A 23,572-nucleotide genomic window follows, 5' to 3' on the forward strand; every position below is an offset into this window, starting at 1 on the left:
ACAACTGTCACCCACATTCAGGGGGCCTAATTTAGTTCTAGGCAGGTTCCCCTGCTATCAGCATGGAGCCAATGGGCTCCCACTAGCTCAGGTCAGCTGTTTCTGTGGGTATTCCCTTCATGGTCTTGACACCCCTTTGTTCATATTATTGCTCTTCCCTCTCTTTGACTGGACTCTAGGAGCTTGGTACCACAGTGCTAGCTGTGGATCTCTGCATGTTCTTCCATCAGTGGCTGGATGAAATTTTTATGACAGCAGTTAAGGTAGTCATCAATCTAATTACTGGGGAAGGCCAGTTCAGGCACTCTCTCCACTTTGCTTAGGGTCTTAGCTGGGGTCATCCTTATGGATTTCTGGGAATTTTCACAGTGCAAGGTTTCTTGCTAGCCCCATAATGGCTTTCACGATCAAGATATCACTTTTCTTCCTCTTCTTCTCTGTCCTTTCCCCATCTTGACCATCCCATATCCTCATGTTCTCTCACCTCTTCCCTTCTTCCCTCCCCTTCTTCTGCCCTCCCTTTTCTCCACCCACCCCTACATTCCCAATTTTCTTAGGAGATCTTGCCTATTTCCCTTTCCTGGGGGATCCATGTATGTCTCTCTTAGGATTCTCCTTGTTTCCTACCTTCTCTGGATTCGTGGACTATGGGCTGGTTATCCTTTGTTTTATGTCTAATATAAATATCCACTGATGAATGAGTACATACAATGTTTGTGTTTGTGAGTCTGGGTTATCTCACTCAGGATGGTTTGTTCCTAGCTCTCTCCATTAGTCTGCAAATTTCCAGATGGCACTTTTTTGTTTGTTTGTTTCTTTATTCTTCAGTTAAGGGGCATCTAGGTTGTTTCCAGGTTCTGACCATTTATGTACACAGTTGAGCAAATGTCCTTGTGGTATGAGTGAGCATCCTTTGGGTATACACACAAGAGCAGTATTGCTGGGTCTTGAGGTAGACTGATTCCCAACTTTCTGAGAAATCACCATACTGTTTTCCAAAGTGGCTTCATAAGTTTGCAATGGAGGAGTGTTCCCCTTCCTCCACATCCTCTCCAGCATAACCTATCATTGGTGTTTTTGATCTTAGACATTTTAGCTTGTGTAAGAAGGTATCTTAGAGTTGGTTTGATTTGCATTTCTTTGATGGTTAAGAATGCTGAACATTTCCTTAAATGTCTTTCCATCCACTAGAGATTCTTATGTTGAGAATTTTCTGTTTATATCTATACCCCATTTTTAAATGGATTTTTTTTGTTATTTTGATGTCTACTATCTTGAGTTCTTTTTATGTTTTAGAGATCAGTCTTCTGTCTGATGTGGGGATAATGAAGATCTTTTCACATTCTGTAGGCTGCCATTTTGTCTCAGTGACTGTGTTCTTTGTGTTAGAGAGACTTCTCAGTTTCAGGAGGCCCCATTTATTTATTGCTGTTCTACAAAAAACCCAGGATAGCCAAAAACAACCCTGTACTGGTGCAGGAGGTCCTTTTGTCTGTATGTTGCTTTTCTTGGTTAATGAATAAAGAAACTGCCTTGACCTGTTGATAGGGCAGAGTTTAGGTAGGCAAGGAAGACAGAACTGAATGGTGGGAGAAATAAAGGTGGAGTTGGAGAGAGAATCCATGGATCTGCCTGAGACAGACACTGGGAATTTCATCCAGTAAGCCACTGCCATGTGGCAATACACAGATTAATGGAAATGTGTTAAATTAAAATGTAAGAGCTAGCTGATAAGAAATTAGAACTAATGGGGCAAGTAGTGTTTTTAAATAATATAATTTCTGTGTGATTATGTTGGTTCTGGGTGGCTGGGATGAACAAGCTGATTCCCGCTACACTGTACAATAAAAGAACTTTCAGAGACATCATCTCTGGCATCAAGTTTTGTTATAGAGCTACAGTAATGATAACAGCTTGGTATTAGCATAAAAAGAGACAGGTGGACCAATGGAATTGAAGTGAAGACCCTGATACCAATCCATACTCCTATGAATACCTGATTTTTGACAAAGAAGCTAACATTATACAATGGAAAAAAAGAAAGCATCTTCAAAAAATGGTGCTGACATAATTGGATGTCAACATGTAGAATGCAAATAGATCCATATCTATTCCCATGCACAAAACTCAAGTCTAAATGGATCGTAGACCTCAACACAAATCCAGCCTATGAAACTCATAGAAGAGAAAGCAGAAAGTAACATTGAAAGCATTGACACAGGACACCACTTCCTAAATATAACACCAGTAGCACAGACACTGAGAGCATTTCTTAGCACATCCAGAGTCTTGTAATGGCTTCTAATCTATTCCCTCTCGAATCTGCCTCCAAACGCTGTGGCTTTCACACCATTTTGATCAAGAACCACACTGGGAAACATGCATTCCACTAAAAGACACATTCATCTCCCCAACCAAAGGAAAGCAGTATTTCTTTCTTTCTCCTCATTCTTTTCTCTCCCTTAATTCTCCATTTCTTTTCTATTTATTTTTCTGTGTCCATCTATTTTGTTTATAGAGATATGTACCAGAATGCATAGAATAAACCTTTCAAAGTAAAATTTATTTCACAGTGTTCAATACACTCTAATGTTTTCTTCTCCTCTCCTCTTCCCCTTCCCCTCTTCTCCTCTCTTCTCTCCCTCTTCCCCTTCCCCTCTCCTCCTGTCCTCCTCTCTTCTCTCCCTCTTCCCCTCCTCTCCCTTCCCTCCTCTCCTCTTCTTCTCTCTTCTCTTTTCTTCCTCTTCCCCCTTCCCCTCCCATCCCTTTCCCCCTCTCCTCTCCTCTTCCCCTCCCCTCTTCACCTCTCTTCCCCTCCCCTCCCTCCCTCTCCTTTCCTCCTCTAGTCTATTCTAGTTCACTCCATTCTATGTGCTTCCTTACATTCAGATTCATGATTTCAATTAAACACAATATTGGTCACAGACCATTAAGTTGATTCCACGTCTTAGTCCCAGGTCAGAGCTCAGAAGTGACTAATACGTTTTCTTTACACTGGAATGTATAATAAAAATAAAAATTGCACTCAACCCATCTCCACATTTGTCCTTTCAGGAGACTTATCATAGTCTACTGGATAATGTCCAACTCCTTGACAAAAACTGCATGGTTCCTGGCAACTAGCCAGTGTTTCTAGTTTGATCTTTCCTCATTCATTCTTCTCTGCTATCCTGGTGACACCAATCTCTTCTTATTTCCGATTACTGATTTCTCTTTCTGGTTCTCCATAATTCTTACTGTTTTCCTCAACTCAAGACTTGGATCATGGAAAATAAAATTATCATTATTTTATTAACTCATTATATTGTATCAGGGATCCATTGCTGTCTTCAACACCAATTCCAGTGTCTCCCTGGTTTCTCAAACTCTCCAGAATCCAGCTCTAGCTGCCAAGGCTTATTTCTACTACTTCCCTTCTTTCAGCCAGCAGGCACTATTTTATTCTTCTTCCTCATGCTTTCAAGCAGCCAATAGTGTTCCTCTCACTCACACCACAAGTTCACCTTCCATTCTTTCTCCATACCCTCCTTTTCCACTCTTTTGAAGTCTAGTGAAAAAATCCTCTTGTCATTTTATATATACAACATGCTGTTAAACCTCCTTTTCTTTCACAGAGATGGTAGTTCCCACCTTACCGGCTTGCTATGAAGACAGGAAATTTGACACACAGTGTCTGCTGCATACTCTGTGCTTATAAACTGCAAACTCTGGTAACTTTGTCATCCTAAACGGAAGGCATAAGTCACAAACAATGCCACACCAGTTTGGAATTATGATTAATAGGGTGGTATTTATTTAAAGGGGAAAAAACTTACAGATAACTGTCCCAGACAACAGCCCTCTGCGCAATCAGGAAGGAGTCTAGTCGCCGGAAACGGAGCAAGAAGCAAAGAGAGCGAGAAGGGAAGTAGCCGCTTTTTTAAAGGGAGAGAGACCACGCCCCAATGGGCTGGTATCTCAGCGGCTATTGGCTGGAGGAGCGGAAGGACCTCCTGCAACACTAAACCTTTGCTCCTTACACAACACTGAACACTGGATTGGTTTGTGCTCAAGTCTGTTGGCGCTGCCACCTATGGGCCATGATGCATGTGTGGAAGTCAGATAGTGTTTGTCAGTGTTACTATACATGCACCATGGGACATGTGAGGAACTCAGAGGACAACTTCTGGTGTCTGCTCTCATCTCCCATCTTGTTTGTGATAGAATTTTGTTTTTGGCCTCTGTGAATGCTAGGTGTGATAGTTTGAAAGAAAAATGTACCCCATAGGGAGTGGCACTATTAGAAGGTGTGACTTTGTTGGAGAAAGTGTATCTTGAGGCAGGCTTTGGGGTTTCATATGCTAAAGTTATCCCTAGTGTGACACACAGTTGCTTCAGCGGCCTGTGGATCAAGGTATAGAGCTCTCGGCTCCTTCTCCAGCACCGTGTCTGCCTGCATGCTGCCTTGCTTCTAACTATGATGATAATGGACTAAACCTCTGGATTAAACCTCTGAAACTATAAGCCAGCCCCAAATGAGATGCTTTCCTTTATAAGCATCGTTATGGTCATGATGTCTCCTCACAGCAATAGAAACCCTGACTACAACCCCAGGCCTGATGCAGCAAGAGCTTCCAGTGACTCTCCTCTTGGTCCTAAGACTGAAACAAAGGTTCTCATGATGGCACAGTAAGGGTTTCATCCACTGAGCCATCTCCTTCACCTATATGCCAGAGATGTCTAATGCATTAACATGATAAGATTTATGTCTAGAGATTGACTTTGAATACTTTGAGATCTAAAATCTCTGTTGCAGAATGTCCTCTTACTAATATGCCATCCAACAAGGTGAAAGAGGCTACTTCATAACTCGCTTAATGGGAACCCTGATGCCAGGCCTAGGAAATCTCCTTTCAAGGCATTAGAGAGAAGCCTAAGAACAACATGGTTTATTCGCATTGGCCTTGATTGCCTCTGAGAACTTGAAGGTCATGCCTTGTTACTGAAGACACAATAGGACATGTAGGAATAGGGCATGGAAGCCTCCTTTCTGAGAACTGGCCCTTAGAGTCGTGGAATGTGCTGTGCAAACTGCTAAGATGGAGCAGCATTGGCAGTCCTGTCTATGGGTAAAGCCTATGAACTGCAACAATGACTGGCCTGGCAAGATATTTACAAAGGCACAATAGTGGCACTTTTATCTCGGAGTAACCAGCAGTTGTATTATTAGAAGGAAGGGAAACATAAATGATATTGTAAGCATGGCCAGAGAACTGATAAACCTGAAAGAAGAACCTATTCATGCCATTTTCCAAACTAATATTCTTTCCAACTGTAATCTAACTTCTTATCCTTATGTGCACAGATGAGAGCAGCTCTTATCCATCATCTAAGAAGCTCATTGTAATAAACAGAGACTATTACAGAGATCTACAATGTGTCAAATGCAGAGAAACTGTGATTGTGTGGTCCCCAACCCAATAGACATATCTGCAACACAACCTCTGTACCTAAGGTCAGGGAGAATCTGGGGCCTGGGTGTGAAACAGTGTAGGGGCCAGAAGCCCAGAACATGTGCTGCAAGAGTATAGGACAGGGAGTAGCATCTATGCACTTCCAACAAGACTAACATAATGACAACTATTGACATTCCGATGCGGGCACCGAAAATTCTGGATGGTCCCACTACTGATAAAGAGCCACTGGTGGTAAATGCTAAAGGACAGAGAATCAGTCTCCTCTAAGGAGCTCCCATACAGGTTGTCCAATCAGAGGAAATTAGCTGGACTCAGGTACACATGAACAAAGTTAAATGGACTCAGTTTATACACATGTAATTTTAAAATATAGTTATCTCTGTGAACATTGAAAATTAAATCCCTATCAGTTCAGCTACAGAATCCTCACACAACCCTAAACTGTAATCAAACTGATGATGCTCTCAGTTTGAACTAAAAGTTGATGGTTATGTAAATACTGGATAGTGTTACCAAATACCACTCCTGCTATTCAATCCTATTTTCCAAATTTATTGTAGAGCCTACATAAAAAGCTGCATCTTCTCTCCTATGCTGCGTTTCAGCCTTATATGTTATATATAACATATATAATGTATTTACATATATTTGTGTATATGTATACATGCAACAATAATAATTGAAGCAATCATAAATTTGGGAAGGAGGACACAAAAGGAGTTTATGGAGCAAAAATGATGGAAAAGCAGGACTCCAGATGGATTCTTACTTAAATAATGCAGTATTTATAAAAATGATTGTGGTTGACTTCATGGTATAATTTCATCGTCATCACCATCATCACCATTGACCAAAACCAATGCTCTGGTGTTTGTTTATTTCTTGATATAATGTTTGGCGGTGGCATTCAGATATATATGAGTTCAGTGTTCTAGGTTTCCATAACAATGCATACAAACAGGAAACCACACAGAGATCCTGCAATGAAATCCATTTCCTTTTATATCACCCCCTGCCTAACTAAATCTTAGTCTCTGACATGGACAGAATCATCCCCTAGGTAGAAATAAAGTGTCCCTTGTCTTAGTGAATGTCAAATGAGGAGACAGGGGAGCTAAACAAATAACTAAATATTGAAATGGAAATTTTCCGCTAACTTTCTTCTACACAGCATAGACAAAGAGCAGCCAGCAAGCGTACTCCATGTTACATTTCTGAGACAAAGAAACACGATTTCTTCTACTCAGCCCTGGCAAGAGTGTGCTCGAACACCGAGTTGCACTGGAAAGAGAAGCTGAAGTGGGGCATAGGAAAGAAGAAAGAGTGGGCATTGCTGTTTTTCATTTTGTGTAGCTTTGATGGCCCTGCAGTAAATTTGGAAAACAAAATCGGACAACGGGAGTGGTATTTGGTGACACTATTTAGCATTTGCATGAGAATCATCAATTTTCAGGCATGTGTAATCCCGAGAGCATCATCAGTGTGATTACAATTTAGGGTTGTGCAAGGATTCTGTAGCTGAGCTGATAGGGAATGGATTTGTAATAATCACAGAGTTAACTATATTTTAAAATTACATTAACATTTGCTGTCACTTGAATCAAACAAAACTGGCCCCTGTGAGCTATGGAAATGACCGTGTTGATCAGATACACCCCGCTCGGCTTCCGACAGGTCAATCAAGCATCCCCGTGAGGTGTTCAGTCATGAGGTGATTTTAGTATTTCAGACAGAGACTAACTAGCCTTTCTTCAGAGTTGAGTGTCAACCCATTTCTAGGTATTTAATAGGGAAGGCGTCATTAAGCAAATTAATTTGCTTCTGAATTCATTTGCGGTTATTTTAAGTATAGGCTTCCAAACAGTGAATCTTTAAAGTCATTTAATTGTGTTTTAAATTTTTAATTCAGTATTTTCTGAGTTTACACACAGGAATTGCAGAGGAGAATCCCATTTCCATACATGTGTGCCATGTGCAAAGACCATTTAAAAATGAATTGATTCTTCATTTTGTTTTCATGCAGAGTTTCATCAGTTTCTGTTTGGCCTCAAATTTTTGATCATCAACTTGTTAAGTACTGAGATGGTGGGTGTGTACTTCCATTTCTGGCTCTGGATGCTTGTAAAAATAGTCTTAGGATGTTTGTACATCTATCAATTCTTTTTTAAAAGTTTGCCACGTGTTGCACCTATTGTAAGTGAGTTAGAAGAAAATAAATTAATGGTCATTCAAGATAGTGGCTTTTCGACATTTAGTCGTTCAATCGATACTTTACTCATGGAGCTAACATTATCGGTGCATAAGGTCTCATTTGTGGTCCTTCACATTTGTATTAGATTCCTTTATAGCACCCAGATACATTGAATGGATCTCCAGAGCATTGTAGTTCTATTAAGAACAACGAGGTTCGTGGCCTTTTCCTATGGGCTATGGTTCTTCTCTCATTTGTAAAGTGACAAAAAGTATAGCACAGACTAATCTCACCTGCTTGCGCATTCTGCTACCACTGGAGTAACAAGAAAGCTTGGTTCTCCTGAGATAATCAGTGTCTATCTGGAGGGCATCACTTGGCCCTGTCTCCCATACTGTGGGCACCAAATACCAACAGGGAGTTTCTATCCCTTACTTGTTATGTCCAAAGCATCTGTGTGGACAACAGACGGAGGCTTGCTAGGAGTCAGGACAGTCAGAGGGTAAGGGGTGGCGGAACCTGGTTTATCTGGGAGCAAAGCTTCTCCTGTGTCAAATCAAGGCCCTGTTACACTTCCCATTCTGGATAATAATTCTCGGTCTCTCAGATGATTTTTTTCCTTAAGCAAGGATAAACTCTTCTCTACATACCTTAAGTGTTTTAAGCTTTGTGGTTCCATTGCAAGGGATGACAATCACCAGAAGTAACTAAATTATATGTCTATGTGTACACAGTCTTTCTGCACATCCATCTAAAAGTGACATTTTGGAGGGAAGTGTCTTTAAAATTAAACAATAGAACATTGAATAACAATAAAAACAGAAAACCATATAACCCAGAAATATAAATCTGTCTTGGCATTGAGTGATGAGTTTCTATTCCCACGTCCGCATTCTCATTCCTCAGGGAGTGGTCATAAAAAATATAAGTGGTGGTAGAAAACCCCTTTTACTTGCAAATTTTGATTTTTTTTCTAGATACCTATTTTGCTTAGTGCTTAATTATTTAAGAAAAAAGCCCATTCTTTTCCTGTGAACCTTAAGAGCTACAAAACCAACCTATCAGACAGGATGTGCCTATTCCGTGCAGCACTGGCACGCCTTTTGTGGGACTATCAGCCACCCTCTGACTACATTTGAAACCTGTTTCCACAGGAGATAATCCATGCCTCACATTGCAAGCCTGTTCAACAGTGCATCCCTGGGGAGGTTACAGGTTTAATGGGATAGCTTACCGCTGTTGTTTAACTAAATCGACATAGCATCAAACTGCCTTCTAAATATTTGTTTATACCCATAGAAAAAAAACTACCCTCAGCCTTAATCAGAGCGAGCTTTCTTTGCATTGAATAGCAAGGAATGGAGATTATTGTCCAAGAAGCCGAAAATTAGTGGCAGTGGAGGGGCCAGCCTTAAACACAGTTTTATCCCTCCATTTAAAGCTCAGAGAATATGGTGGAAGAGGGGGTCAGAAGAAAGCACAGGTTAGAAGGCAAACAACGGGGCTCTGAAGGCAATCCTTTCCCTACAGCTGTGAACTCAAAGGAGCTGTGGTTACACACGCATACACTGGGCCTGTAAGAGCGCATTTGTCAACAGTCACTCACTCATGGAGGAAAGAGCACCTTCCCCTTACTGCTGAACTAGCACTATGGGCTACTGGTAGATTCTGGGGTTGGGGTAATCCTTGCCTTCAGGTGAGTCCCCACTTCTGGGTCCACTAGGCTCTAATGGATAACTGCAAGTTTGTGTTCACAGTGATGTGGCAGGCTAACTCCTGTGGGTCACAAAACAAGGCAGACAGGAACATGAGAGAGAAATGTGTGGGGAAGAGGGGAGGTGGAGAATTGGGAGGAGAGAGTAGAGCTGGGGTGAGGAGGTCAGGGTGTAGAGTATGCATGTACAATATTGTAAGTGGGAGGAGAGAGGAGAGGTAGGGGTGAGGGGGTCAGGGTGTAGTGTATGCATGTACAATATTGTAGGTGGGAGGAGAGAGGCAAGGGTAGGGGTGAGGGGGTCAGGGTGTAGCGTATGCATGTAGAATATTGTAGGTGGAAGGAGAGAAGAGAGATAGGGGTGAGGTGATCAGGGTGTAGTGTGTGCATGTACAATATTGTAGGTGGAAGGAGAGAAGAGAGATAGGGGTGAGGGGGTCAGGGTGTAGTGTGTGCATGTACAATATTGTAGGTGGAAGGAGAGAAGAGAGATAGGGGTGAGGGGGTCAGGGTGTAGTGTGTGCATGTACAATATTGTAGGTGGGAGGAGAGAAGAGAGGTAGGGGTGAGGGGGTCAGGGTGTAGTGTATGCATGTACAATATTGTAGGTGGGAGGAGAGAGGCAAGGGTAGGGGTGAGGGGGTCAGGGTGTAGCGTATGCATGTACAATATTGTAGGTGGAAGGAGAGAGGAGAGGTAGGGGTGAGGCGATCAGGGTGTAGTGTGTGCATGTACAATATTGTAGGTGGAAGGAGAGAGGAGAGGTAGGGGTGAGGCGATCAGGGTGTAGTGTGTGCATGTACAATATTGTAGGTGGAAGGAGAGAGGAGAGGTAGGGGTGAGGCGATCAGGGTGTAGTGTGTGCATGTACAATATTGTAGGTGGAAGGAGAGAGGAGAGGTAGGGGTGAGGCGATCAGGGTGTAGTGTGTGCATGTACAATATTGTAGGTGGAAGGAGAGAAGAGAGGTAGGGCTGAGGCGATCAGGGTGTAGTGTGTGCATGTACAATATTGTAGGTGGGAGGAGAGAAGAGAGGTAGGGGTGAGGGGGTCAGGGAGTAGTGTGTGCATGTACAATGTAGGTGGGAGGAGAGAGAAGTAGGGTGAGGTGATTAGGGTGTGGTGTACACATTTATAATACTGTCAGAGAAAAAAAACTCAGTGAATAGAAAAATAAGTAAGAAGAAAAGAAAATTATCCAGTTTTATTATTTTATTTTTGAAGTTAAGAGAAGTACATGTTATGATTTTTTCTGCCATGAATTTTTTTTTAACACTTTTTCTAGGGTCCTAAATCACAAATGCTTACTGGTTACAGGTGAACAAAGCCAGAAACAATCAAAAACTGAAATGTCTAATAGTGAATGTACAAAGTTCAACAGTTTATACCCGGCAACCTAGAGAAAATAAATCATTTCTGGCTTCCTGATTTGTGCATCTAAGAGAAGGCTGATATTTTGTAACAAACAGCTAATCATTTGTAACAGTCTTCGGTGTAGACAGCTCTTTCCAGAAAAGAGAATACAGTAGAGAACAATGCATTGTTTGGGTTATTGTTTGAACCATTATAAATATAATTAAAAGCAGATTAGAGTTTTTGTCTCCTGGTTCTCAAGACCAAACCCAGCACTGTCTGCATCCTAGGCAGGTGCTTTAAGAGCACACATTTTCAATGTGAATCAGCCAAGAAGACGACTGTGGATTAGCAATGTTAACAAGAAGCTGGACAAGCCCTCTGGAATGCTGAGCTTTAAATTTTTGGTTTTAAACACATTGTGTGAGACTGAAGAAGTTGAGTTCTGTTAACACTTGTACATAAACGAGATTCCATTGTTGATTTCATTTAAGCAGTTGCTGGCATCCTGTATAATAGCAATTTGGCCACATGATCTTGTCATTTCTACCTTTCTGATTCTAAAGAGTAAAGAAATTTGATCACACCATGGCACAGGACAGCATCAGACAGAAAATCTGACTCCAAACCCAGCATCATGTTCATTACAGCCCCACACTTCTGTGGCTGCCTAAAACTGTGAAGGTCGGTACAGAACAGTTTCCTGGTGACATGCCCAAGGGGTGACGACAGCCACCCAACAACCAACTGCTGGCTGGGCATAGCCCTTCCCACTAAGGATTGCTGCTGGAGCAACAGCATTGCCAATATCTGGGAACTTACTCTAAAGTGAGGCCTCTGGTGCATCATCTAGCATGTCCAAGAGGCATTTTAAACAATATCCCTGTACAACATCTACATATCTTCTGCTGGGAAGAGGGAAGAATTTGGGGCATGAAGAGTCCTGCTGCAGACTGGGTGTGGGGCCTTAAGGAAGCTGCTTTGCTTTGGAAAGCCTCAGTTTTGTCGTCTCTAAAAGGGGGGTGTGAATAGCTAGTTTAAGGAGCTGGTGTATTTGGATGTGAATGTCTTGAACTGGAAAAGAGTTTAGGGCCATGCCCTACCTTGCAGGTTGCCCCATGTTCCCTGGTTTTCTCGACAGAAGACTTTCTGACTGGGGTAAGATGGGACTTCAAGGCAGCCTGATTTTGCATTCCCTTGAGGGTTAGTCATATTGAACACATTTGAAAATATTTATTAGCCATTCGAATTTTTTCCTTTGAGAACTGTCAGTTTGATTCTTTAGCCCACTTACTGAGTGTTTTCCTTAGTTATTTAGCGTTTTGAATTCTTGTAAGATCCTAAATGCCACTACTCAGATGAGCAAATAGCAAATGTTTGCTCCCCTTCTTGTGAGGAAGAAGAGTCCTGTGTGGATTCATTCTAGTCCAGTGACTATGGAAATCAGTATGACGGTTTCTTAAAAAGCCCCAAATGTAAAGATTTTATGATCTAAGTATACTTCTCTTGGGTATGTACTTGAAGGACTCTAAGTCAACATACTACACACATACTTTCACGCCGATACTTATTACTACCCTAGTCACCACTGCCAACATTAGGAACCAGCCTAGATATGTCCACCTACAGGATAAAGAATCTCTCTCTCTGCCTCTCTCTCTTTTTCATCTACCTATTATCTATCTATCTGTCTGTCTGTCTGTCTATCTATCTATCTGTGTCTATATTTATGACTTTATACAGCATTTTCAGAAAAATTGATAGAATTGCAGGTTAAGCAAAATAAGCCAGACTCAGAATGACAAATACCACATTTTCTCTTACATGCAAAATTTAGATTTTTTTTTCTTTTGTGTGTGTGTAGGACATGAAAATAGAATGGGTTCTATGAAAGAGGAAGAAGAGGTCTATATGGAGGGCTTACAAAAAATTATATATATGGAATAGACATGAAAGAATAAAAGTAAAGGGGGATTAATAGTGGGAAAAACAGTCCATCTAGAAGAGAGAAAGGATGAGAAAGATAGGAAGTTAGTTGGTAGCTATAAGAATAAGATATAGAGATTTGTGTATGAGAATATAATAATAAATCTGATATCTTTATATGCTAATTAAAACAATAAAAAAGAACTAGGCACTGAAAGCAGGAAGAAACCCAGAGCTGTGTAATATACAGCCCAGGTACTCAGAACCTGATTCTACTGCACAAAGCAATACTGTGCTAGAATCCATTTAAATGAAGCTTTCTGGGATATCCACATTGTGAGGCCCTAGAGACTTGCTACAGAATCATTCTCAGTAGAGCAATTATAGGTGAGGCTGCCCTATAATGAGATATTTTTGCTACTTCATTAAATAAACCCCCTTGAATGGGCTCCAAAATGGACCTGCCTCCTACCAAATTCCATTACACTAGAAGTAATCTCATCAGAAGGCCTGGTACAGACTCCATCGTCCTGCAGACCTAACGTTTACCATAAGGGAAATGTGTTCTAGAACAATGATTCCCAAAAGATGGTTCTCAGACCCAGGCTTTACTAATCCAAAGAGAAATAAGAAACAGGCAACTTAGTGAACTTTCTATGAAATTACACTATAATCTACTTAGTATGACCTTTCCATCCTTTCCATGTTCCTTCTATTCTAACTTTTAAATTTTTTTATTTTTTATTTTTTTTTTTGGGGGGGGGGTGTTGAGCTGCTTCATCCTTGTGACATTCCAATGGGAAGGTTTGTACTGTTCTTGCCTAACAGAGATGCAGTACCCACTCTTTCTCACCTCCGCCCACGGTCCTGGGTGCTGGTTTCTGTCAGCTTGACACAATTTACAGTCATCTGATCAGAGCAGCTTCAGCTGAGTAAATGCCTCTCCAAGATGGCCTGGAGGCAAGTCTGGAGTGTACTCTTTTGAATGTTGAATGATGTGGAAGGGCTCATGCTGGGCCACCCTTGAGAAGGTGGTCTTGGGTATAAAACAAAATAGGCTGAACAAGCCAAGGCAGGCAAGCCAGTTTAGAGCACTCGTTGGCGGCTTCAGCTTCATTTTTTTGCCTGCAGGTTCTTGGCTTGACTTGCTGCCTTGACTTCCCTCAGTGATGGAGCAGAAGCTGAGGGTTGTAAACTGAAATGAGACCTTTCTCCGTGACTGCTTTTGGTTGTGGTGTTCATCACAGCAGCAGAAACCCTAACTAAAACACCCCCAAGAAATTTATACTTTTACAGATGCTTGAAATCTTCAATTTCTTTTTTTTTTTTGTATTTTTAAATTTTTTTAAAAGATTTTTTTCTCATTTTACATAACTATCCCAGTTCCCAATCCCTTCCCCACCTTCCTTCCAACCCCCTCCCCATCCACTCCTTAGAGAGGGTAAGTCTTCCCATGGGGAGTCAACAAAGTCTGACACAGCATTTTTGAGGCAGGACCAAGGCCCTTCCCCCTATATTTAGGGTGAGCAAAATATCCCGCCAAAAAGAATGGGCTCCAAAAAGCTAGTTCAAACTCTTGGGATAAATCCTCGTCTCACTGCCCATGACCCCACAGACTGTCCAAGGGACACAACTGTCACCCACATTCAGAGGACCTAGTTTGGTTCTCTGCAGGTTCCCCCGCTATCAGTCTGGAGTCAGTGAGCTCCCAGTAGCTCAGGCCAGCTGTTTCTGTGGGTATTCCCATCGTGGTCTTGCCTCCTTGGCTTATATTATCACTCTTCCTTTCTCCCCCTCTCCTCTCCCACCCTTTCTTCTCCACCCACCCTCACTCCCAATTTTCTCAGGAGGTCTTGTCTATTTCCCTTTCCCAGGGGGATCCATGAATGCCTCCCTTAGGGTTCTTCTTGTTACCTAGCTACTCTGGGGTTGTGGACTACAGACTTGTTGTCCTCTGTTTTATGTCTAATATCCACTTATGAGTAACACAGTGATTGTTTTTATGGGTCTGGGTTACCTCATTCAGGATGGTTTTTCTAGTTCCATCCTTGCCTGAGAATTTCCAGATGTCATTGGTTTCTTTCCCCACTGAGTAGTACTCCATTGTGTATGATTGGGTATGTGTATCAAATATTCTTTATCCATTCTTCAGTTCCGACTATTTTGAATAATGCTGCTATAAACACGATTGAGCAAATGTCCTTGTGGTATGAATGTGCATCCTTTGGATATATGCCCAAGAGTGGTATTGCCGGATCTTGCAGTAGATTTATTCCCAATTTTCTGAGAAGCCATCATACTGATTTCCAAAGTGGTTGTACAAGTTTGCACTCCGACCAGCAATGAAGGAATGTTCCCCTGACTCCACATCCTATCCAGCATAAAATATCATTGGCGCTTTTGATCTTAGCCATTCTGGCAGGTGTAAGATGATATCTCACAGTTATTTTGATTTGCATTTCCCTGATGGTTAAGGATGTTGAACAATTCCTAAAGTGTCATTTGGTCATTTGAGATTCTTCTGTTGAGAATTCTCTCCTTAGATCTGTACCCCATTTATAAATTGGGAAATCCGCAATTTCTGAACCACTGATATTGAAACAACTGCTCATTTTCCCAGGTCAACTGTTGGGCATAGAAGGCATGGAAGACTGCTAGAGAAGAAGCTATAGCGTGGTAACCAGAGACAATAAGTTTCCTTTTTTCATGCAACGCAACTCTTGAGATATTCAAACTATAAAGAAAAGTTGCTATGCTCCACAATTTTGAAAGTCCCAGTTTATGATTGGTTGGCCCATTTTAGACTTGAGGTACAGTGGCATAAGCGTATCATGGCAGAAATAACTGCTCCACAAAATCATGTGCACCATGATCTGGAGGGTAAAGAGAAAGGAAGAGCTGGGGCGTCCATCAGCTCCTTCAAACACATCTTCAGGAGCCAACATCCCTTGCTACTCCTCCCAATGGTACTCACTTTCTGAAGTGTTACCTTGGGTCCAAGCCTCCAGCATTCGGGCCTATGGGGGGATGTTTAACACCCATGCCATTTATTACAGTAAATGATCCAGTCAGGCGCATTCAAACATAGTGCTCTTGAGTCCTTGTGTGCTCAATGCCACCTGGGATTTGCCTAAATGGAGTTTCCAACTCTGCAGTTCTGGGATCCACTGGTATCTTCTATTTCCAGTCAACATACACTCAGCAGCACAGACACAGCGGCTAAGCTGGTGAGCCCTGAACGCTGGGCTCCACAGTTTTTTAGCAGGAGACTCATGAGCAGGTCATTTAACTGGTTGCCACTTGACTTTCTCATGAGCAGTGATAGCAACATAGCACCCTATGTCATGGCTTGTTTGGGGAACAAAATGGAAGAGTGAGTGAAAATATCCCAGAATATAAAACATATAAAACACAGCACCCTATGTCATGGCTTGTTTGGGGAACAAAATGGAAGAGTGAGTGAAAATATCCCAGAATATAAAACAAATAAAACACAGCACCCAACACACTGAACAAGCTCTTTGAAGTGAATAATTACTTAACAATAAGGTCAGTGATGGCATTGAGACAGAAAAGATTAGTGCCCAGGAGCCCCTTCCTGTGTGTTCCAGTCACAACTGACAGCCTCACTTGGGGAGGACAAGTCCTGTTTCCTAGGGCTGTTTTCAAGAGGAGCTGTTTGAAGCTGTAAATCTGAAAGGGCACCCACAGACCTGTTCTAGTTCAGAAGCTGGAAGCTTTGGAATGACTAAAATCCTGCCATTAATGTGGAGGCCATGGTATCAGGTTAAAGTCTGGGATAATTTGTTGTTGTTGTTTTTCTTTTGAGTATTTTGCCTGTAAGTAGCAAAAATCTCCTGATAACTATATTTTTGGATGTTGGTAATTGTTATTAATTATACACCCCATGAGAATGTTTTTAGAATGTTTGACTTATATTTTCTGACTTAAAAATATTTTTATAGTGGGGTGGTGGTGGCACACTCCTTTAATCCCAGCACAGGAGGCAAAGGAGTTCAATGCCAACCTGGTCTACAAATAGAGTTCCAGGACAACCAGGACAGAGAGACCGTGCCTCAATATATATATATATATATATTTGTGTGTGTATAACATTTGTATATACATATATAACATATGTATATTTTTTATCTTTTTTGTGTGTCTGTGTCTGTTTGTTGGTGCCTGCAGGACCCAGAAGAGGGTGTTTGATCCCCTGGAGCTGAAGTTACAAGCAGTTGTGAGTACTGACATGGATGCTGCCATCAAACTCAGGTCTTCTGAAAGAGAAACATGGATGTTGCACTTTCTAGATCTTTTTCCTACGTTTTGGGTGGCATGTTTTAGCTATTGTATGGTAGTGTGCATTTGTTAATATACAAGGGTGATAACATGAAACCCACCTTGTGGTTTTACTCAGGGAAGTTCTGATTTTGATAATGAGTAGATTTTTTTTTACATTTCCATTTATTATTGCTGAGTGTGTGCACACATACACATATAAGTGTGTCATGGCAAACAAGTTGAAGACAAGGACATCTTTCAGAAGTTGGTTCTCTTCTTTTAATATGGGTTTCAGGGATCAAACTGAGGTATTCAGAATTTTACCAAAATAAATGTTGAATTGTATCATAGGCCCTAGTGACAGAATTTATACAGTTATCTCCCCAAATTATAGGGCTATGGCATCCAGGAATGAACATGATGTGAGTTAGTGTTTTGTCATCAGTTTCTACCTTTTGATTAAATGACTCAACTTCTGATATGAATACAAATACAAGAGTGAATAATGAATGATTTGAATGAAACTTAAGGACTAATATTATCTGCATAATTGGTTCATGTTTACATGGCAAAAATAACACACACACACAAATTACTTCTCCAAGCACATTTACATAAATATCAGATATTTCCTGAAATACTGAAAGTTGGCCACTTCTGAGGAGTTAACCTGTCTTCTGAGTCTTTGCATACTACTTTATTTTACATAAAATATTATAAAGTTTCTCTATTGGTGGTGACTTTCAAAAACAAAGGTGTCTTATCCAGTATTCTATTGCTGGGAAGAGACACCATGACCACCACATTTCTTATGAAGGAAAACATTTAAATGGGGCTGGCTTAGAGTTTCAGAGGCTTTGTTCATTATTCTTATGCTGGGAAACATGGTGCCACACAGGTAGCTGAGAGTTGGTAGCTGAGAATTCTATATCCAGATCCAAAGGCAGTAGGAAGAGAAAAGCACTGGGCCTGGCTAGAGTATTTGAAACCTAAAAGTGAAGTCCATCCTCAGTGACACACTTTCTCCATCAAAGCCACACCTCCTATTCCCTGTCAAGTAGCTCCACTCTCTAGTGACCAAGAATTCAAATATATATAGGACATTCCTATTCAAACCACCTCAAAAGGATTATTAGATGTATTGGAAAATATGCCAATCAATAAATATTTACAGATCTCCAGGAGTTTTGGCTAGAACATAGCTTCCTGTTTCATTTGCTGGTTCTATCATCAACCACAAGCTATCTGGTCTCTGTAGGCTCCCATAACTGATTGTGTCCTACTCACTTAGCAAGCCTATTATAAGCCTCCTGATATGTTTCCAACAGTAAGCACTCAGGGGGTGAGAGGCTCCTTATTTATCTTGTTTCCTATATCTAGAACTTCTCATGGGGAGAGATGTCGGGAACAGTGTTTTCCCAGGCTCCCCTGCAGCTTATGTGCTTACTTGATGAAATTCTGGTCAATGGAAGAGCAGTGGGGATGCTGGGCACAGCACTGCTGCAGGTGCTTCTACCATGCGTCTCTCTCAATTATTTTATCCTTTTGGTTTTCTAGAATGCATAGCAAGAACAGCTATTTTGGATAATAAGGTCCCTTCTTCTTAAGAGACTTTTGTTATACTTTGGTGCTCTGACAATCCTATTGGCTACATGTGCTTCCACGAGACAAACATCTCCAGCTTCCACCAGACACCCATTTCAGAGTTTTGCCATTTTTGGTTAAATATTACCCAAGTTTACAACTCAGATATTTGCTAATATATCCTTCTCTCTAGTGTCATGGTTGTCATTTCACCTTGCCTATGCCCTGCCTTGATTAAAAGCCACACCAAGCAATGAGGAAAAGGGTGCATGACATCACTTGAGAACTCTGAGGGCGTTTTGCATTTAGAAGTTTAAGTCCAAGAGAAGAAGGGTAAAGAAGCGAAGAAGCTGTTCTATTCCCAGTAGCTTTGCTTTATTAAGAGACATTCTAGAGAAAATTTCAAAGTTAACTCCCAAGGTAATGAAACAAAAGCTAGGCCAGATGTCTAAGCTAAAGTTTTGGTCTCAAAATAATTACCTTTGTTAATTACCAGTAATTAGTGTCAGCATCCAAAGCTTCCCTAAAATCCAGGGGAGAGAGAAACGGGAAAGGAGAGGAAGAAAAGTTGGGGAGGGGGTGGGGGAAGAGAATGCAGAGTGAGAGAGAGAGAAGGGGGAGAATGAGGGAGGGAGGAAGGGAGAGAGGTGGGAGGGAGAGAGAGAGAGACAGAGAGAGAGAGAGAGAGAGAGAGAGAGAGAGAGAGAGGCAGTTTTCAGCACAAACACACTTTAGGTCATTAAATCTTCACCCGGATTTGTAGCACTATGAACTCTGGGTTTTATGAATAAGTGGATTTTTTTCTAGTTTATACTGATATCTCCTGCTCTCTTATATACTCTTAACTTGAAGTTTTATAGCACAATTTCTTATTTATGTGTATCTTTTCATTGAAAAGTGATCTTTTCTTCCCACCCTCCCCCATAAGGAATATACTTAGTGGAGCAAACACCAACACACTTTTGCAGAAATTTCCTGGCAGAAATGTGTGGTGTCTCCATGGAGTCTTCCTTGGCCGGAGAACTGGGGGCTGGAATAGCTCAAAGTAGAGGTGAGGTTCTAGAGCCTGGTGGGTAGCCCAGTCTTCCAGCACTTACCAATTACAATAACAGTTTTTAGAAATAACATCCCCGAGCTTCCATTCGGGATGAGGATGACCTTTATGAGAAGAGATGAGCTGTCTGTGTGCTCCTGTATCACTTCATATCTATTTAGGAATGTGTGTGTCTGTGCTCAGTTCCTTTTGAAATATTTAGAGAAAACACTGCTCATTAATTCCTACCAGTAATTCTTTATAGATTTACCATGTCGGCAATGGTGGAAATTTTTTACTCTGTAAATGTATACCTCATCACCTTACATTTAACTCCAGGCCTCCCTCTGGCCCTCATGGAGGGTCAGGTTTTCCTTGATGCCACATTCGTGTCCTATTACTGTACTGATCCCTTCAAGATGAAAAGGCAAAGGAATCACACTTTCTTTCACCCACCTTTGAAGTCTTCATGCTCAGCAGGCGTATCTAGAATTCACTGAGAATTCTTTTGGAATTATTGAAATACACAGACACCAATTGTGCTAGGCCATTGGGATTTCTAGATGTGACATTTACTCACTCCTAATGCTTAATGAGTCAGACCACACACTTCTTCTCATGACTTATTCTGTGTTTAACAATGATTCTTGGGTTGATTTCCGTCTACTAGCAACTTCTTAATTCCATGAAGGAGACAAACTTCACCTGTTTGCAGACGGCATAAAGCTAGTTGGAATGGGAAGGGTATTTTAAGTAAAGCTCACGTTAAGAAAAATTGTGTTGTTTATATTAAGTATTGCTTGTGAACTAAGGGTTTTCTCACAGAGACTATAAAAAAGGGGACGACTTATGGATTCTTGGAAGGCCTGTCTTTAGAAAGGATATATTTAGCACACTAACCCTGTACTGATACTGCATAGGTTTTATAGGTATATACCCAAATTGCCAAACCAATCACATTTGTATATATTCTGCCATTTGCTTCTGGGTTTGTAAGCAGAAGAGCGTTCAGGCATAGTAACCAAAGACACATCTTACCTTCTTTCTATAACTTGATTCTGGCATTCAATATTTCTAACCCATGACCACTGCTCACTACTTTGGGATTAGAACCCCTTGGTGTGATTGCAACTTTTCATTTCATAGCCCCGTTCATCTATACTGTCTTTAGTCTCATACCTCAAGGGCCGTTCTGAACTGCCCGGCTGCCACGGCGTATTTCTTCTGTCTATAGCAAGAGCTGGCATCTTTTAATGCTACCTGGAGCCATTTGTCAATCTGTGGCACGGTGGTGAGATTCTGTGCACTTTCTGGCGGCATCGTGGTGGCACTCTGGCCTGTTGTCTGAAGCGCAGCACACATGTAGGGCTGGGCAAATTCATAGCTCACATCCTCTTCGTCAACATAGACAAGCTTCATTTCGACATCCATTATGTTCTTTAAAGGGATGTGAGGCAGAGGAATGCTGGTGACTAGCTGATTGTCAAGTTCCATTATCTTCGCCTCTTTCTTTCCAGCTAGCTTTTCTTCCCCTTCAGCCTTCCGTTTAAGGGTCACTTTCTCCGACTCATTGCTTTGTTTCTCTTTGATGGCTTTTGTGAGTTTTACTCTCTCAGCTGTGATTTCTGTTTGCTTTTCTCCACAGCTCTTCTTGATTTCGGGTGACACTTCCAGGCTGGTGGGTGAGTTTGTTAAGGTGGACATTTTCTTGCTTGCATTCATCTTTGGAGTAAGGAGGTCACGGTAGATCCTCCTTACCGTAGTCTCCACATTCCTACTCTTGCCGGAATCCATCGGTGCACCCCAGACTCCTGCAGGGGAGAGAAGGAGGAAAGCCATTCAGACAATGATTTTGAACCCCCAGTGGTTTAGATTCGCTGCCTTTCAAATACTGTTTTACTCATCATAGATACTTTTTACTTGAATCAATTGCATTTGTACCATCCACTGGTCATCCTCCCAGACCACTGATGCTTCAATCACAAAGCTCACTAAGGTTAGGACTCCTCAAACCACATCTAGATGTCTGAAAAAATAATTTACAGATGAACAGCACTGAATGAACCTTTTTATGAGAAGCCCAAAGCCACTGGATAGAAAAATCTTATAAATCGTCATAGAAGACAAAAAGTTTTAAAAAGTCCATTTCTATATTAATTTCCTCAGAAAGGTAGGTGATCTCAAACTCATTTCAAAGCCCACTGATAACTGCATGGTGGATTGGAAGCAGAAAGCAAACCCACTTCTTCTGTAAAGCTTCCAGAGATGTGAGCACAGTGTTTCCTTCATATGCTTACTCCATTAGTAACAAAAGCCTCACATTGAAGCATCTTTAAAGACAGCTGTTCTTAAAAACAGGCTTCAGACTAGAAGAAAGTGACCTTGAGTTGCCAGCGACTCTGAGCCACGTGTTCCCCTAGAGTCGGTTGTGTGCTGGTTCTGCAGTATTGACGCTAAGGCGCTTCACAGTATGAGGCGGTTTCACAGCGCACTGGTGCTCACCACACTCAACGTCCGGATCCAGAGGATTGTTGATGCTAACTCTGCTTCTAGATTTGCTGAAAAATAGAAAATGCTCTAAAATCTAGTTATTACTGACTATAATTGGTTCCTATCTTATATGATTTTCTGACTTAATCAAAGTCTGTACTGTGCACAAACTTTTTCTTTCTTTTACAAAGAATCTAAGGGTGCTTCTCCGTGGACACAGTACTGCTTCTAGCAGAACCAACCACTGGGTACTCACTAACTCGCTGCTTAGAGTCTTTCCTCCATGCCATGTTGCGTTTGAATAGAGCTATGGCCTATATATGTATTATGGAAAAATAATGTATATTTATATCAGACACAAAGAGACAAGAAAATAGCCAGAGCACAGCTGACTATGTTAATAAGAGACAAGGAGATAAAAATCTCACGTGTTTCTTTTAACCTACTAAGGGAAAATACTTGAGAAGCTTTTTCAAGCCTATTATTTTGCAAATATTGATAGCTTTCCTTTGTCTATTTGAGAGACAGCAGTTTGGCCACAGAGAACCTTTGAAACATCGTGAACTGAGACCCAAATCAACCTTAAGGAAAAAAGTGCAAGACATAACACAAAACTGTGCTTTAACATTTGAGGTTAAAATTTTTTTCTTTCCCTACCTTTGTAAGTAGTTGTTACAAAAAAGGTTTACATTATACATGAGATATTACAGAAGGCACCATGACAGTTTTATCACCTCATAAGAAAGACCAAATCGATAAGAGAAACTACCGTGAAAGCAAGCGGTTCTGAGTTCAAGTCCCCAGCATCCACATGAAAGTCAAGCATGGCTATGTGAGCCTGTAACTCACTGCTTTGGGACAGAGCCAGGAAAACCCAAGGAGCTTGCTGGCCAACTGCCCTAATGAAAACATTGAGCTTCCGGCTCAGTGAGAGACTGTCTTAAAAAATAAATAAGATGGGGACTGACAGAGGAAGACAGCCACCATTTCTCTCTGACCTTCTATGTTCACCTGCACACAGGTATACACATACACAGAAAGAGAAATATCTAATTCTAATAATAATTACCTTGGGTGTTAGTTATCAAAAGTTAAACACTAGAGTCATGATTGCCTGGCGAAATTTTATTGACAGAATTAATTTCTGAAAGACTACAGTCTTTTCCAAGTTAAGCTCTAGTTCTTCCTAAGGGGGAGGTGCACAGCAGTGAATCTCAGGTCCAGCACCACCACTTCCCTTTGACCAAGGCATATCTTGTAGTAGTCTACCTAAGGCAGAGACAAAGACAGTGCCAGCCATCACTCTGTTCTTGTACCATGAAGGATTTGGGTCGAGTGAAAATAGTTTCAGGGCTTTAGTTGGGATCTCCAGTGGGTGGATTCCCAGACAAACATCTATGTCAGGAATGTTTTTAGTAACAGGTACAGCTTTTGAAAATTTCCTGATACTCAAAATAGCTGCTGGTGAGATTCGTTCTCATACTAGACTATATATAAATATGAACAATCAATGTTGGTAGGTGAGATGTTCCAAGAATTTC

General features: G+C 41.3%; 1 protein-coding gene across 1 annotated transcript in view; it reads right to left on the bottom strand.

Annotated features, from left to right (window-relative positions):
- Positions 1-21,335, bottom strand: part of Spata16 (spermatogenesis associated 16) — a 254,089-nt gene extending 232,754 nt beyond the window's left edge. Inside the window, exon 1 of the mRNA XM_041659524.1 lies at positions 20,721-21,335. Coding sequence (XP_041515458.1) covers positions 20,721-21,335 — 615 coding nt within the window. The remainder of the gene's footprint in view (positions 1-20,720) is intronic.
- Positions 21,336-23,572: the final 2,237 nt, after the last annotated feature.

The sequence above is a fragment of the Microtus oregoni genome, unplaced genomic scaffold (assembly GCF_018167655.1).
Source record: "Microtus oregoni isolate MIOR12 unplaced genomic scaffold, Mior012 000010F_ref0000083, whole genome shotgun sequence".
Lineage (NCBI taxonomy): Eukaryota > Metazoa > Chordata > Mammalia > Rodentia > Cricetidae > Microtus > Microtus oregoni.